Source organism: Patagioenas fasciata, chromosome 3 (assembly GCF_037038585.1).
Source record: "Patagioenas fasciata isolate bPatFas1 chromosome 3, bPatFas1.hap1, whole genome shotgun sequence".
Taxonomy (NCBI): domain Eukaryota; kingdom Metazoa; phylum Chordata; class Aves; order Columbiformes; family Columbidae; genus Patagioenas; species Patagioenas fasciata.
Genome location: NC_092522.1, coordinates 81878993 through 81894216, shown reverse-complemented (window position 1 = coordinate 81894216; position 15224 = coordinate 81878993). Strand labels below are relative to the sequence as shown.

General features: G+C 33.6%; 1 protein-coding gene across 9 annotated transcripts in view; it reads left to right on the top strand.

The window, feature by feature from the left end:
* The window catches only part of GRIK2 (glutamate ionotropic receptor kainate type subunit 2), a 431302-nt gene that overhangs the window by 162553 nt on the left and 253525 nt on the right, over positions 1 to 15224 (top strand). For 8 of the 9 annotated variants that reach the window (XM_065834051.2, XM_071806698.1, XM_071806700.1 and 5 more), the window contains one exon: positions 13271 to 13438. In XM_065834051.2, the coding sequence (XP_065690123.1) occupies positions 13271 to 13438 (168 nt within the window). Of the gene's footprint in view, positions 1 to 13270; positions 13439 to 15224 lie in introns of those variants that run through there. The other variant, XM_071806702.1, reaches the window with a different exon arrangement.

The following is a 15224-nucleotide window of genomic DNA, read 5'->3' as shown; positions in this document are numbered from 1 at the left end:
CTACTGCAAATATCAGAAGCTCACATCATCAGAAAGAAGCAAGACTTCCTGGTTCCAGAAAGAAGACCTATTTTGTCATGTAATATTACTTGGTTTTAAACCACCACTGTCTGCTACACTGACTTTCTTGTTTCTACTAAACTTTTTTGTTTGGTTTTCACAAGTCCCACTGCTGCAAAAATGGAAAATTAGCTCTGAATACTCTATAACTAGCATCAAGCAAGGCCTTCCAGTTCTTGTACATGAAGAAACAGTGAGTAAGAAAACTGTACCCACCATTTGCATGACACAGGTTTCTGCAGAACTTTATCTTGCTTCAAGCTGTCTCTTTTCCAGGCTGAATTATCCTTTCTCATTCATTCCTTGTATGAAATTCATTATATGCTTCATTGCCTTTCTCTATACCTTTTCCAGACCTATTATACTGTTTTGGAAATGAGCAGGATTTTGTTCAAGATTCAGATATGTATGTGTGCCAAGTACCCAAACTCCCCTTCTAGTCAATGGAAGCTAGGAGGTTAAATAGGCAAACTGTACTGAAAAGCTGTAAAAGGACTGTTAAAATTTGGTATCTCTTTGTGTTTCAGAGCTACCTGTGTAGATAAGACATGAAACCTGGGAAAGACACATTCCTTTTCTGTACCAGAGGCCAGGAGTAGTAGCTTCAGCTTTGTCAGGTAGACCTTATGTAGACGTACCCATTGAGTCCTAGATGACTATGCTCAGATGAATTGTTCTCCAAGATCCATTGAATACAATAGGAACTTGCACTCCTAGCACACCTGTGGGCTTTTAAATATAGGTGTCTTAATCTTCAACTTCAGTAATTCCTTTCCTGCCCACCTGTCCCCTCAGAGGGGATTAAAACTATCTGCACTGTGCAAGACATTGGCATGAAAGCAGAGCTTCCACATTATACGCTATCGTAGAATTGATCTTCCAGATTGCTGTCTTAAATGTTCCCCCCGCCCCGTTTTGTTGCTGATATTTAGACTGTTTTCTTGATGGAAGTAGTTGGAATGATTCTGGCAATATCCTACCTCTTTGCTAAGTATACTTCCTTGCTTGAATACCCGAAAACAGAGATGGCAGAGGTAAGTTTTGTGAAAAAGATGACTAGGTAGCCTCTTCATATACCTACAGCAGAATGGCCTTCAGTGAAGACGCTATTTTTATTAGACACTGACAAATCCAATGATAAAATATAGATTCCTTGAGACAACATTTTGTCTGATATGTATGATTCAAGGAGCATCTTTTACACGGGAAAAATTTTCAGCTCTGTGGAGAATTTTTTTTTTTTTTTAAAAAAAAAGAGCCTCAGCATGGGGAGAAACTAATCATGCTGCATGAAGTAAAAATTTCTTATTAAACCATGTAAATTAGAAGAAAAAAACGTGGAGTGTTTTTGCTGTCTAGTCTCTCATTGCTACAAATTTGAGGTTTCACTGTTGACAAAGTAGTTTAAAGCATTTTAGACTTTTTATCTTTTTAAGTATATACTTGTAAACAAAGAAAGAAAGCCAATACTGTGATCATGCTAGATAAGGCAGTATTCTGTCTAAAGATAACTGTCTGGAGAGTTTGGTCATGTACGACAAAAATGTATAGAAGAGAGAATAAAAAGGAAGAGTTGCTTTATATAACAGTTTATATTTAAGCCATATGCAGTGTTCAGGTGAGATAAGATGCAAAACTTGTTCTTTTCTGCCGAAAACAACTATTGACTTTTTCCTAAAAGACTTCTAATTCAGTAATTAGAACTTAATTATCAAATTAGTGAACAACTTCTAAAGCATAATTGTCATATTACTTAATAACTTCTTAGCATTTAGACTCTTAATAAAACAAAATAACTGCGTATAATTGATCAATCTAAACCCAAACTCTGGATACAACTAGTGCTGAATTCTAGGATGTTCTGTGGAAGTACCATGTGCGCATCTAGATCACACTTCAGTCACTAGGAGTATAAACACGTGGCCTCTCATGGAAAAGATAATTGGATAACTAATTAAGAAAAACAAATGACAGTCAAATGTACTGCAAATGAGAGGGGGATGTAAAGTATTTGGGATCTCTGTGCTTCAGATCAATTGTTTTTACTTTCTGCTTCTGTACGACACTTTCCCAGCTCCTCCATTAATATATCTGCAGGCTGTGAATTAAACACTGCTGGCTTGTCACTGGAGAATTGAATCAGTATCTCTGATATCTATCGTACTGAAACAGACCTTGTTCCTCATTAAATATTTTTGCTTGTTTACTTCAAGATCCCTCTAGAATCTGTTCTCTGCATGAATCTGCCATAAATTATCAGTTTCCAAAGCACTCAACTTTCATATGCATTAAAATGCTTTGTATTGATATTTATAAGATTAATTGAATTACTTTAGAAATATGAATCTGTGGCAAAAAAAAAAAAATTGTGCTTTTATGTAATATTTGGAACAGAAATAGCACACAAAAGCTTTCAAGAAGTTTTAAATTTATAATGATATTTCTTGTTATTTATGGTGTTAATAGAGTACATGTTATTCACTTCTTTGGAAAGCAACGTCTGACTTTCTTCTGGTAATGTCTTGTTTGTATAATTTATCTTATATCACATTACAAAATGTAGTATGTTTCACTGTTGGCATAAACCGTGAAATAGGTGAACTCAAGGAATATAAACCAAACTATTTTTAAAACTTTAAAAATAAATTTATACAGTCTAGAAGTAGATGCACCTAATATCTCTACTTTTGAAGATAAGCTTTTTTGGTTTTGTTTAACTTCCTCTTTTATCTACATCAGCACTTAACAGTCTCACTACAGTCCATCTCTTTCTTGCTACTGGGAATTTTGTTATCAGCACATAATACTTGGTTGCTCATACTATTTGCTTGCTTCTGTACTTACGGTACATCACTTTTTCTCTTTTTCTCTGATGGCTAAAGACTGAAAAAGAAAGAATACAGAAATACTATTTCTATGCAATCCAAGCAGACATTACATTAGGGACAGGAGTAAGGAAGATTTTTCCAAGCAACATTTAATAATCCACCTTAGTGAAAATTGTTTCTAAGTATTGAAACCATAATCCAGTAGCAGCACATACCATATTTTAACCAGGGTAGCAATATTTTCGCAAAAGTGATTTTGGTGGCATTATTACTAAGATTAAAAGATAGTGACTTAATTTCTAAGCAACCATCTAATTCGAACACTTCTGGAAACTGAAGATGAAATGAAATGAAACATCATTACTGTAACAGCAAAAAGTGTTTCTTAAAACTTTTGTTAGTCTGATTTTTGAAGTTGTGTTTTTTTTTTTCTCCATTCTTTTATGATGATTGTAACTTTCCCTGCTATTTCACAGCATTTTAACAGCAGTGATTTTATACTGTTAAATTGTAATACAGTCAGGAAACACTTTGAAAAGATGATTTAATGTTCCAAGTAGTACTGAAGAAAATCTATATTTCAATAACTTTAAGGACAAAATGGAAACAATGAACTGTTCCAGTTAATGTACTGTAACATTGCAGTGTTAGGAAGTAGTAGAGCATTACTAACAAGTAATGTAACACACAGTGTAGCAAACTAAAATTTGAAAATGTTTTTCTGAAATATAAAAAAATATATAAAAACTGGAAAACTTTATTTTTTTTTTCACACTTTGCAGTGCCATATGCAGGACAAGAAACCTTTATTTAATATCTCATATATGCAGTCCTTAGAAAACAAAACCACACTGCTTCTGGTCCCTGCTAAACAAGTGGATTTACCAGTTCTTGCATCTATTTATTTGTTGAACGTGGAGGAGTACTTCTAGAATTTTACATTTTCCATTAAGAAACTTTTTTTTTTTTGATTCTTTGGAGGCTACTTTGTCTATGCACAGCAAAAATACCACAATTCTTCTTTTTGTCTGAAATATCTGTGGAAATACAGAGTATTTCACTGAATAGTAAGAATATGGGCTCTTTAAGTAAGCAGTTGTAGCATCTTCCTCCACAATAGAAATCTAAACTTTATTTCATTAGGCCAAAGAATGACTATTAAGAACTATTATTAAAACAAATCTATATATGAAAGAGATTACTCTGTGGATAGTGAAAAGTGCATACAGTTCATACCATTCATAGAATGTTATTTGGTACTCTGCATCTCTTCTGTAACATATGTGTATGCGTATCTAAATATTTTAATCCTAGGTATGTCCTTTTTCTTTTACTCTCTCTTAAATTAGTTAATACACTTCATAAGAAGTGTTTCAAGTTACTGAAGAATTCTATCTGTGAAAATCTTGAGAGAAGAAAAATGTGAAAATGCAGTTTCTGAACTTGCTTAAATCACTTAAGTATCTACAAACTCTTGAACATTTAAATATTAAGCATTAAAAATAAAAAAGATCACCCTGAAGCTGGTGATAATCGTTTATACATTTTACTTCTGGAAGAGACTCTTCTCAGGGATCTAGATGCTCGAATGTCATTTTAACAGAGGTCATGGCATTCAGCAGAGCTCAGATCTGATATTTTTTTGTATATTCATCTGTAAGATCCAAGTTTGAGTCTTTCCTGATTGAAAAACTATACTTTTATTGACCTTTTTTTTAAAAAATACCCAAATCCATGAGAATAAGTACTCTTTACTGTTTCTTTTAAAAGATAAATTTTTATTTTATGACATGTTGTAATTTTAAGCTTTTGTGAGTAATTTCAATAAAAGTTCCGTTTCTTTATACTTTTGGAGAGAAGAAATGAAGGTTATTTTTTTTGAAGATTTATATAGACCTTAAATGTGAGAATTCTTTTTATATTACTTTTTCTTTAGAGAAAAAAAAATATAATGCATACTGTGTGATTCTCATTTGCTAGATCCTGTAGTGTTTACTTTGTTGCTTTTAAATTAGCTGCTGGGTCAGGGTGAGTCAAAGTATCTGGATAACTGGGATCTGAATCTGAAGGTACTTGTGGCTAATGCATGCTGATATTTGCTGATGAAGATACATTAGGAATTACTTTACCAGAAAAAACAATCAGAAAATGACTTGACTGTATAACAGCAGTGCAGAAAGGTACATTAAGTATTGTGGAAGGAAAGTCTGAAGGTTCTAACTGCCCAGTAAGTAGCTTGTAAACAGGTGCGAAACTTACGTATTAGTCGTTGTGAAAGTATTTATGTAAAACCCAAGCACTTAAGTTTGTATATTATCTTCTTTAAAGAAGTTTTTGAGAAAAAAAGTTTTCTTCGTGGAGACCGAAAAGCTTTTCATCTGGGTATTGGCTGCCTCTTTAGAACAAAGGGAAGGAGACAAAGGTGTGTTGTTTTAAGACAGTTTAAGACATTTGGTTAGCCAAAGTAATGAAAATCACATTTTAGCAAAATCTCCTGAGCCTAATTTGTAGTCACATTTCATGTAATGTTATGTTTCCTTTTGTTACTGCTAGTCATGAGAGACTAAATATTAAGTGAATGTGATAATTGCAGTAAAATTATCAAGTGTATTCTATAATAAATTGCTTAGCATGTCAGAGGAAGCTAATGTATGTCTATAAAGTAGGGAGAAATCTTACGGATAGTAAATTCTATTATACACTGCAGATGAATGTGATTAGGTATTCTTATTTTACCTGTCATCTTTAGTCATGCTCTGTTTATATTCTGACTGAAAGGAATAGTATTCATAAACAAAGATGCTATCAGAAGCAGTTTTATAAGTATGCTGTATATTCCAGTCTAGTAATATTTTTAGTAGTATTTTATTTATGACTTTTCATAGCATATTTGGAATGGTACTGATGAAAGGTAAGATTCTACACAATTTTAAAGATACTCATCATTTGTATGTACTCAACTTCAAAAATATTTTTCACCAGTTTTATAAGATAAGGAAGCTTTTGTTCAAATGAGATCCATGCTTATTATTTTCTCATATTATCTCTTATTTTTACTCACATTTAAGAAAAAAAAACCAACAAACTCTGTTTTGGTATATTATTTAACATAAATTTAACAGGATAAACCTGACATTGACTCGATATTTAGCCCCTTACTGTATAATCAGCAAATGGGTAGTTTTATTTCAAATCCTTTTAGGAGAAACATGTCTTAAAGTTACCAGTTTCATGCAACTGTACTAAAATATAGATCAAAAGCTAACTTAGATGCTGAAGGTAATATTTCCATGCATTTTATAGTGGAAGATTTGCAAGATTATGTGATCATGCCTTCAAACACTGATTCCACTAATACCTTTAACATAAATTATGTCTAATTTCAAAACATTTACTGTTTTTTCAATAGTTGTGCCTCTATTGTGATGTTGAGGTGTTTGTTACATCTGTTTTGGGAGGTGATATTAGTTTTTCAAAAAAGCTTATTGTCCAAGGTCACACAAGAAATGGCAATGTAGTTAAGCCCCAGAAATTCCAGGTCTTGCTTCCTTCATTGAAACCCTATGTACATTTGATATGGATTCAGGGTACTGCTGAAGTGTACAGTCTTTTCCCCCAGTGGCTTATCACATAAAATGGACTTCAAAGTCAAATAAGCAGAGTTTTCTATGTCAAGTGATCTTTTTAAACTTTTACCTCTTGTGAGATTCAGAAAGCTTTCAATATAATTTTGAAAAGGAGTAATAAAAACATGCTCTTGTCCAGATTCACACTGCTGTGTTCTAAATCAATATAAAAAAATTAACTACATTGTTTTATGGAAAAGGTTATGAAGAAGAAAATTTTTCATTTGCTTTCAATGTCTTGAATTAAGTTGCTTTATTTTCTTCAATCCCCTTCCAGACAGAAGTAAGCGGTTAACATGTAATTTTGTCTTGTATTTATAAGAAGAACAAGTCTAATCTGGCAAGCTTATGAAGGTCTTTGAACCACCTCTGTAGCTTGCCAATGTATAACAGGATCTGAAACAGAATTATCAGTAGAGCCAATAGCACACTTGAGTAAGGCTAAAATGCCTTCAGCCAGCAACCCTGATCAGTCACTGTAGGACAGCACCTACTATGCCTCCTGCTCCCAGTATCATCCAAGCCACATCAGTGATATTGAAGTTTTAATGAGTCTTTTCACTGACTTCTGGCTACACCTGTATTTGGAGAACTGTAGTCCCTTCAGACTTCCAAAAAGCCATTAATTCAATCACTGGAAATGTTGACAATATACTAGCATCCACTGAGCTCTTAATAATTTGCTTTTGACTTTTTGACTTTTTTTTTTTTAAATGGTGCTGATGTTACTCTTTATAATGCATTAATAGAGACTTTCTTCATAGCTGTCACCAAATTTGTGTCGATTAGTACATGATAAAGATAATATAGCCATACTGTTAAAAATTATAACTATTATTAACTAATGTATGCATATGTGAGATCTTCACCAAATTGTTTTGATATTAGAAAAAAATGAATCTTCATCTTACCTCTTCATACAAGGAAATCATAGTTAAAATTGAAATTACGACTAACATTGTTTCCATAACTTTGTTTTTGTCAACCATGCTATATTAGAATGAGTTTGCATTCAAATTCTTCTCTCCTGATTTTGCATTTGAAAATTACTCTGGTAAATTCCTGATATTGCCAAACTATGGAAGTTTTAATTCTGTGTATATAGTTGGTATACTTGTGATGATATTGAAAAATAATTATTTTAGATTCAGTAATTCAAAGTACTCTGTAAGATTCATTTCAACTGATTTGTCAGATTATGATTTGAGGTAATGTCACCTTCTGTCATATATTTAAAGGTTTAATTTTTAAGAGGGCACAGATTGTAAATTAGACTGTAGCTACTGTAATTCAATAGCATTTATTTCTGCTGAAACCAACTTGGGGCCACACTAGAAACAAAGAAACAATTTGGTTTGATATCAGCCAGGTTGTTACTTTGCTTGTTTGTAGTTCTACTCAAGACACTTCCGAAGCTTGCTTGAATGTGAGTTATTCCAAGTAGGTAACAGTAGCTCAGGATCTATGCCATGCATCTGTTTCAAAAGTTCTCCATATGTAAAAGGAGGAAAGATTTACAGACCACTTATTCTGGCACTTATATTCATTTCGTGGTTTTGTGTAGTTAAGTACTTTTGTACTTTCTGCTGGGTTTTATCAGATATTACATGGAGATGAGAATGCAAAACACAGAAGATAGTGATTCCCGAAAGTGGAATGTTTATGGGGAGAAAAATACCTATGACCCTTTTGTGGAATAGAACTGGAAAGCTTAATCATTCAAATGGTTATCTTTTTATTTGTGAAATTAGGTAGTTAAGAGCAGGACCAATTTGCTTGCGTGATTTTTGCCAAGATGCATAGCAATTTGAGGTGTTGTTGTTTGTTTGTTTGTGTTTGGTTTGTTTTTTTTTTCCCTCTGGCTTTTGTGTTCGAGAAAATTATTTGAAAATTGGTGAAAACCAAGATGGGTTGTGAACTAAAAGTGGCAATTCTTCAACTTCTTCTTTTGTATGTGAATAATGAAGTTTTTCATTCAAACAATTTCACAACTTTTTTTTTTTCTTTTTTTTACTTGCAAAATTGTTCTAAAAACTATTTAAGATTTTATTTTTCCTTGGAAAATAATGACATCTACGTTACTCATACTATTTTAGGCACTTCATATAGTTGTTTTTTGATAAAATATTACTATCATTTTTTTCATGGGCTTCTGTTTCTGAAAAAACTGTTACTGCATCAGTATTACTCTGATTACTGGTTTTTTCCCTATTGGTTTTGGTAAAGGATCTTGGTCATATAAATGTTTTTTTCAATAGCGACAACTGTGATGAAAAATCCTATTGGGTTACAGGATCAGTAAAAGCAGTTTTAGTATATTAAGATTAATAGGAGATCTGAATTATCCTGCATGTCACTGTAAAAGGTACACTAAAGATTGTTTTAAAGTTGCTTTTGCATATCTGGCTTGGTCTGGCCTGTCCTAAATATTCTTCACCACTGTGATTCTTCAGAAGTTGATGACTACTGAAATCTAGAAAGGTTTTGCTAAGTGGTTATCATGACAGTAAAAACTTAGCTATACAGCAGTCACCTACTGTACACAGTTAATAAACCTTCATGAGCTACAGATTGAGCTATAGTTACGTGATGCCATTTTCCCTACTGTAAAAGTTATAGGGCATAAATGAACTGCCATATCATTAACACTGTAAATGAAGAAGTCATGTGAGAGCATTAAAGCAAGCTAAGCATTAAATACGTATTTTACTACTCCTTTTAAGTTTTCTGTCTCTGAGGTAGCAGTGAAAATTCAGCCTTTTCCTCTAGGATGTGGTGCTGGTTGTATATGAGAATTGATGTTTCTGCCTATTACTGGTCTATAAGCTGTGTTAAAATGAGACAAACTCCAACACTTGCATTTTTCAAGCTGTTAGACAGAGATAGGCATTAGCTTGGGTGCTTGTCCACATATCAATGGCAAGATTTATGACTCTTCTGTCTGCTTATCTGAGAGCATGCAGTGCATTCCTCAATTTGATTATTAATAATAATAAGCCTATCCTGAATACAAAGTACAGCAGCAGTAAAGAACAGTCTGCTTGGGAGGGAAGAACATGACTCAGTATGCTGTAACAGCTTCTGGAAACCACTATCCCTCTATAATTGAGTATACGTGAAGTGGAAAGCCAGCATTTTATTAGTTTTCTTTCCATTTTGTGGGGAAAAAAAAACACAAAAAAACCCCAGTGTAATTTATGGTTTATCTCCCACTATTCAGCCAGTGGATTTACACAACATTTTCTTTAAAAACACTCATAGTATTTTTTTGCTATAATTTACATATTCAGTAACAAATACAGGAACATAATGGTAAGATCAAGGCAGTTTGAAGTTGCCGGAGAAGTTTCTACTTGCATCTTATGCAACAATGGAGAAAGCACCTTTTCAAACATCCCATTTCTGTCAGTTTCTGAACTCATTTATATGCCTTTGCTGAGCATCCTGAAAATATATGAAGTGTAGATTTCCACACATGCTTAAAAGGGCAGTCATCTGAAGAATGAGGAGCTGTTTTGTGACTATATTCTGGTATTCAGAATGCAGACGTGTCTGCCTAAGCTCCTGCTCTGCTTGGTATGAGAATTCAATTTGAACTGTTTAGATGTTCAATTAAAAATGGTAGTGCCCTGTGTGTTGTATTAGGTTCGTTTAAGCTAGCAGCTGCTATTCATTATGGAGGAGCCTGTCATTTTCATCCAGTTTGCATGTTAGTAGGACATGGTGCACTTTGAGAACCTGTTGATTGGAGTTTCTTAGTGTTGAGGTGAAGATGAACCTATACCTGCTAGCATCCAAGATGTTCCTCCTCTGCTGCTTGAGCGGACATTTACAGAAGTAGCATAAAACTGAAAGGAAAGGAGCCTAGTGGAAGTTGGACATCCTGCAGGTTAAAAAACAGATAGGAAACCGCAAATATATAGTGTCTAATCTGTATTCCTGTAGGGTTATTATTTTTAATTCAGTATCCATCTAGTATAAAATGTGAAACTATTCAGAAGCAGGAATCAGAAGCTATGTTTTCCTTCCTCATAGTAAAGTATTCTAATCATAGGACAACAGAAACAGGTTATTCTACCTCTGTTTTCCTTAAAAATGGAAATTTACCCTGGGGCAGAGAGACCATATGCTGCCAGCTTTGCAGGGGATACATTTATCACAGGGAGAGAGAATGTGTGAGTGAGGGAAGAAGCCACTGAATGGTGTATGTGGGAAATTACATATTGTTACCACTCATAGGAGACAGAGACTTTGTCATTCAATAAAATTGCCTTATGGTGTCATGAACTCTCAATACCACTAGGAGTTACCCAGATATAAGAGATCAAAATTCATTTTTATTTTTGTTTTATCTTATGCTGGGAGTAGTGGCTGCATCTTTGACAAGGAATTCCCCATCACAATTGTTTAGAAATGAATAGAGTGAAAAATAAAAGAATAAAGAAGGAAGATTGTATTGAGCTTCAGACACACTGAAATTAAAGAGGAAATCTTCCAATGTAAAAATTTAAGGAAGAAAAAAGAGATATTGTAATGCTTTTATTTCTTTATGAATCTATTGTAACTTAGGATATAATTTTTTTTTTAGTAACTGTGTTTAATCAAATACATTTGAATAACTGCTTGCCAGATGCCTTAGGAAAACCTATAAAATCTATTTTAATTTTCACTATGTTTATGGAAATTCCTTTTTATTTTTCTTATCTCTTAATATCTATACTTTTTATTTATTCACTAACTTTTAGCTTTCTGCAGCAGTTTTTAAGTATTTTATCCAAATCAAAAAAGAATCCCCTTACATGTCACAGTTTGATTTATAATATTTAGATGTAATTCTTTAGCAGCACAAAATTTTCTCTATCAGACTGTTTTCCTGAACAGATAACTTCATTAATTTCAAAAGCAGTCGGTTGCCTTTAATGTTAATATTGCATTATTGTGCAAATAAACATGGTCATTTTTTTCGGTTTTAAAGTGTACTGGGCCTATTTTTAACTGAAAGTTATGTAAGTTTCTTTTGCTTTGGCTTCTGAAGTTTTGTTGATATTGGTTACTGCTTACAAATACATTCTGTGTTTAACCAGTTTGGATCACTTCCCTAGATATCTGAATTTTCCTTAAGTGTCTGCCTCCCCTATCAGTGCCTCATTCTCTGTTTTAGAGGACTAATGTTTAAATAATTATTAGTCACATCTCATCTCAGTGTTTGATGCTTGTATTTTTAAATTCATATTATTTGAACATCTGCCCCTAGGGTTCCAAACAGGAATTTAAGTGCTCATTTACAGGAAAAAAGTTAACATGTCCATCATTTAGTAAGAAACAGGTTGGAAGAGGCAGGAGGTTTGCAAAATTTTAAAGCATTTTCATGTTTAACAACATCAGAAAGGGAGAGTTAAGAAGGGAAAGAGTTGATAACAAAATACACGTTTTTTGTTTTAGAAATGGTTTATGTACCTAGCTGCTCAACAAGACTGTTTACGTACTGACTGTAGTTTGTGAAATTCCATCTGACTCAGTTCCTGTACATTGTAGATGCTGAGAGCTTCTTGCTGAGAAACTAGTAGAGTGTTGAATAAATTTTTTTAGACCATACCAAGTCAGGTAGTAACATTATGTTGGAAATGAATAAGTACAAACCAGGAGAAAGTGAATGAAAAATGCTTCTTGCACAGATATAATGCCTGGCTTGTAACTAGTGATCCTCAGATGATGGCCTTTGGCTGTCCATTAGTATTGACAGATGCGATCAATATGAGAACCCAAGGGACCATGTAGATGCTGATTGTTTTTCTCAGGCATTCCGTGTCACCATAGTAAGGACATATCTTCAAATTACTTTTATTATCACTGTATCCTTGGCCTTTCCAGACCTAAGAATAAATGATGTTACCTGAAGTATGTATTAATTTGCATTCATGGTCAATGATATCTCATTCACAGAAAAGAATGGCTAAAGCACAGCACTTATTCAGAAAGTTATTTGCTTCATTTAAGATGAAAGCTGACTCAGAGGCATCCTAGAAATTGCTTGTTATTTGAAGTATTTCCTACTCTGTCAGTACACTTTGGGGGCTGTTTTCATTGCATGATAGTGCTTATATACTGTGTAGTTTTTTAGATTCCTGTATTTCCTGAGAATGAGATGAGCATGTACGCGCAGAACAGTGCAAAAGAACAAAATTTGAACCCTTTGCTCAACATACCTGTCAGTTCAGGCACACAGTCATGTTAAATATCTATACTACTTCATTTCTGGAGGCAGTCTGGGGCATCCCAGTTCCGTGTTCCTTTATATGTAGCATTTCTGGTAAACTCTTTGTTATAGCTGTATCATAAGTTTAGAACAGAAGAAAACAAGAATCCAGAAAACTCCTTCCCCAGTCACACATCCGGAAGGAGTAATCATAATTTCAAGTTTAACTATGTAAAATAATAATTACGTGCTCTTTATCCCTCTCATATTTCACTTCTAAATAGCATGGTTATTTTGTATTGCCACACTCTTCTTACACACAGTAGAATAATGAATGTATGAAAAAAAAAGTTTTCTTTAAGGTAAGTTTGATTTGTTCCTGGGTTCTTTATGCTTTGACTCAATACACCTGATACAGTACAACTCATGAAATAATCTCATGATTTTTGTGAGATTTAAATTAGCAATACAGATAAACATTTTCCCAAATTGATGATTAAAGATGTTGTTGTATGCCATTCTGGCTTACTAGTGCATGCTTTTTTTTCTCCCACTACCAGGAGGCATTTTTGAGTGTGTGGAATCTGGTCCAATGGGAGCAGAAGAATTAGCCTTCCGATTTGCTGTGAACACAATCAACAGAAACAGAACTCTTCTGCCAAACACCACATTAACATATGACACCCAAAAGATAAATCTCTATGACAGTTTTGAAGCATCCAAAAAAGGTAACCTTTTGCATATTTATTTTTTTAATGATAAACTAAGATTCACTTGGTTTACCTACCTGAAAAAAATGTCTGTCCAATAAAACCATATGCAGTGAAACAGTACAAGATTGTGGCTGACTTCAAATAATTGCTTTAAAGACCATCCCTTGAAGACTGTAATGGTAGCTGCTTGAAAATTGCGTTGTCACATTTGATCCCACTGTCTTTGTCTAAAAGCTATTTATTTAAATATTTAAAGTCTGAAATAATTTTTTTTCTGAGCTTTGTGACCAGGGTGTTTTTGAGACCAGCTCCTTTGGAATGAGAAAACGCTATCTCCAAACTTTGTCCCGGAAAATGCCAAGTGCACCCCAATTCTAGCGAACATGGAAAAAGGTTCCAGTTCACTTTCCAGCATTCAATCAATTTAACTACATCTCCACAAATACTTTTAGCATATGGATGTCTCATAGAGTTAATCAAGTGTGGTCTTCAAAGAGGAAAAAGTAGTTCTAGTTTTGCACATCTTATCTCAATGAGTCATAAATATAAGCCTAAATATTAAGTCTGCTTGAGAATATATCTATCAGAAGTGAATGTTCAGGCCTGAGTTCTGCAGTTTTCTCCTAATTATGAATGATTTGTTCAAAGAAAAAATAAAAGTTTAAAATAATTATGAATATTTTTCCTAAGTTTTCAAATCTCTTTTTCTCACAAAAAATGAAATTTTCAGATTGCTTTACATTCAAGTCTATGACTGTAGATGCATGTTGTACTGAATCATCGCCATACCCTAGAAAGTAGAAACCCCAACAAATATTTATAGGAGAAAATACAAAGCCTGCTGTCAGAATTCAGCAGAAGTGAATCTTGCACTGTATTGCATGTTCTTTAAAACCATCTTTTTTTATAAATTGAAGACCAAATTTCATATGAACATTGTCCTTAACAACAAAATGAAAAAGGTGAAAGAATTGGACGTCAACCTATATTTCTTATGACAAGTTTCTAGCTTAAATTTACTAAGTGATCTGGCCCCAACATGCTGCTGCCATGTTAAGACTGAAAGCTTTACACTCTAAGGGATTTTTTGTTTTATAGAAGACTGTGATGAATAAGAACAATTGGTGGTACATTAGAAGTGCTACACAGGGAAAAGCTGCTATGTCGCGATGAATGTACATTAAGTACCTTTTAAAAGCACAGTATAATGCTGAATAAAAATCCAGTTTAGAAATGGAGGTATGTGTTTGTTTTTTTTTTCTCTTGCTGTAACACACAGAGTTAAACTTGCTAACCTGTTTTATCTGTTTATTTGCTAAACAAACAATTCTAATATAGGCTGATGCCAGGTATGAAAATAGTATCCGTATTTGTACAGAAATATACACAGTTTAGTTAACTGTAAGATGCTTTGATTTATGGAAACTATTATGGCCTAAACATTTATGCCTAGCAAGATGATTTCTTTGCAGAGGAGAGTGTGTGGAAGAAGAAAGAGACATACAACACTTTTAATCAAGGATTTTTGAGTTGTTATACTATTGTTTTGGCTGATAAAGTAGGTTCTGAGGGACTACTCTTCCCTTTCCGCCTTGACCAACAGCAAATGAATGGGGCAATCCTCAATTCTGGCCCCTGCTTTCTCTTTTCCTCCTTATTTTCCAAATTCAACCACTTCCTGACTCCAGCGCATGCTGTCCTGTGAAATTTAAAGGAACACTTTCTCTCACTTCCAGGGGGTAGATGTAGAGAGCAGAGAAATTTGTTCTGTGATCTTTAATTCTTCAAGTTTCTAATTCTT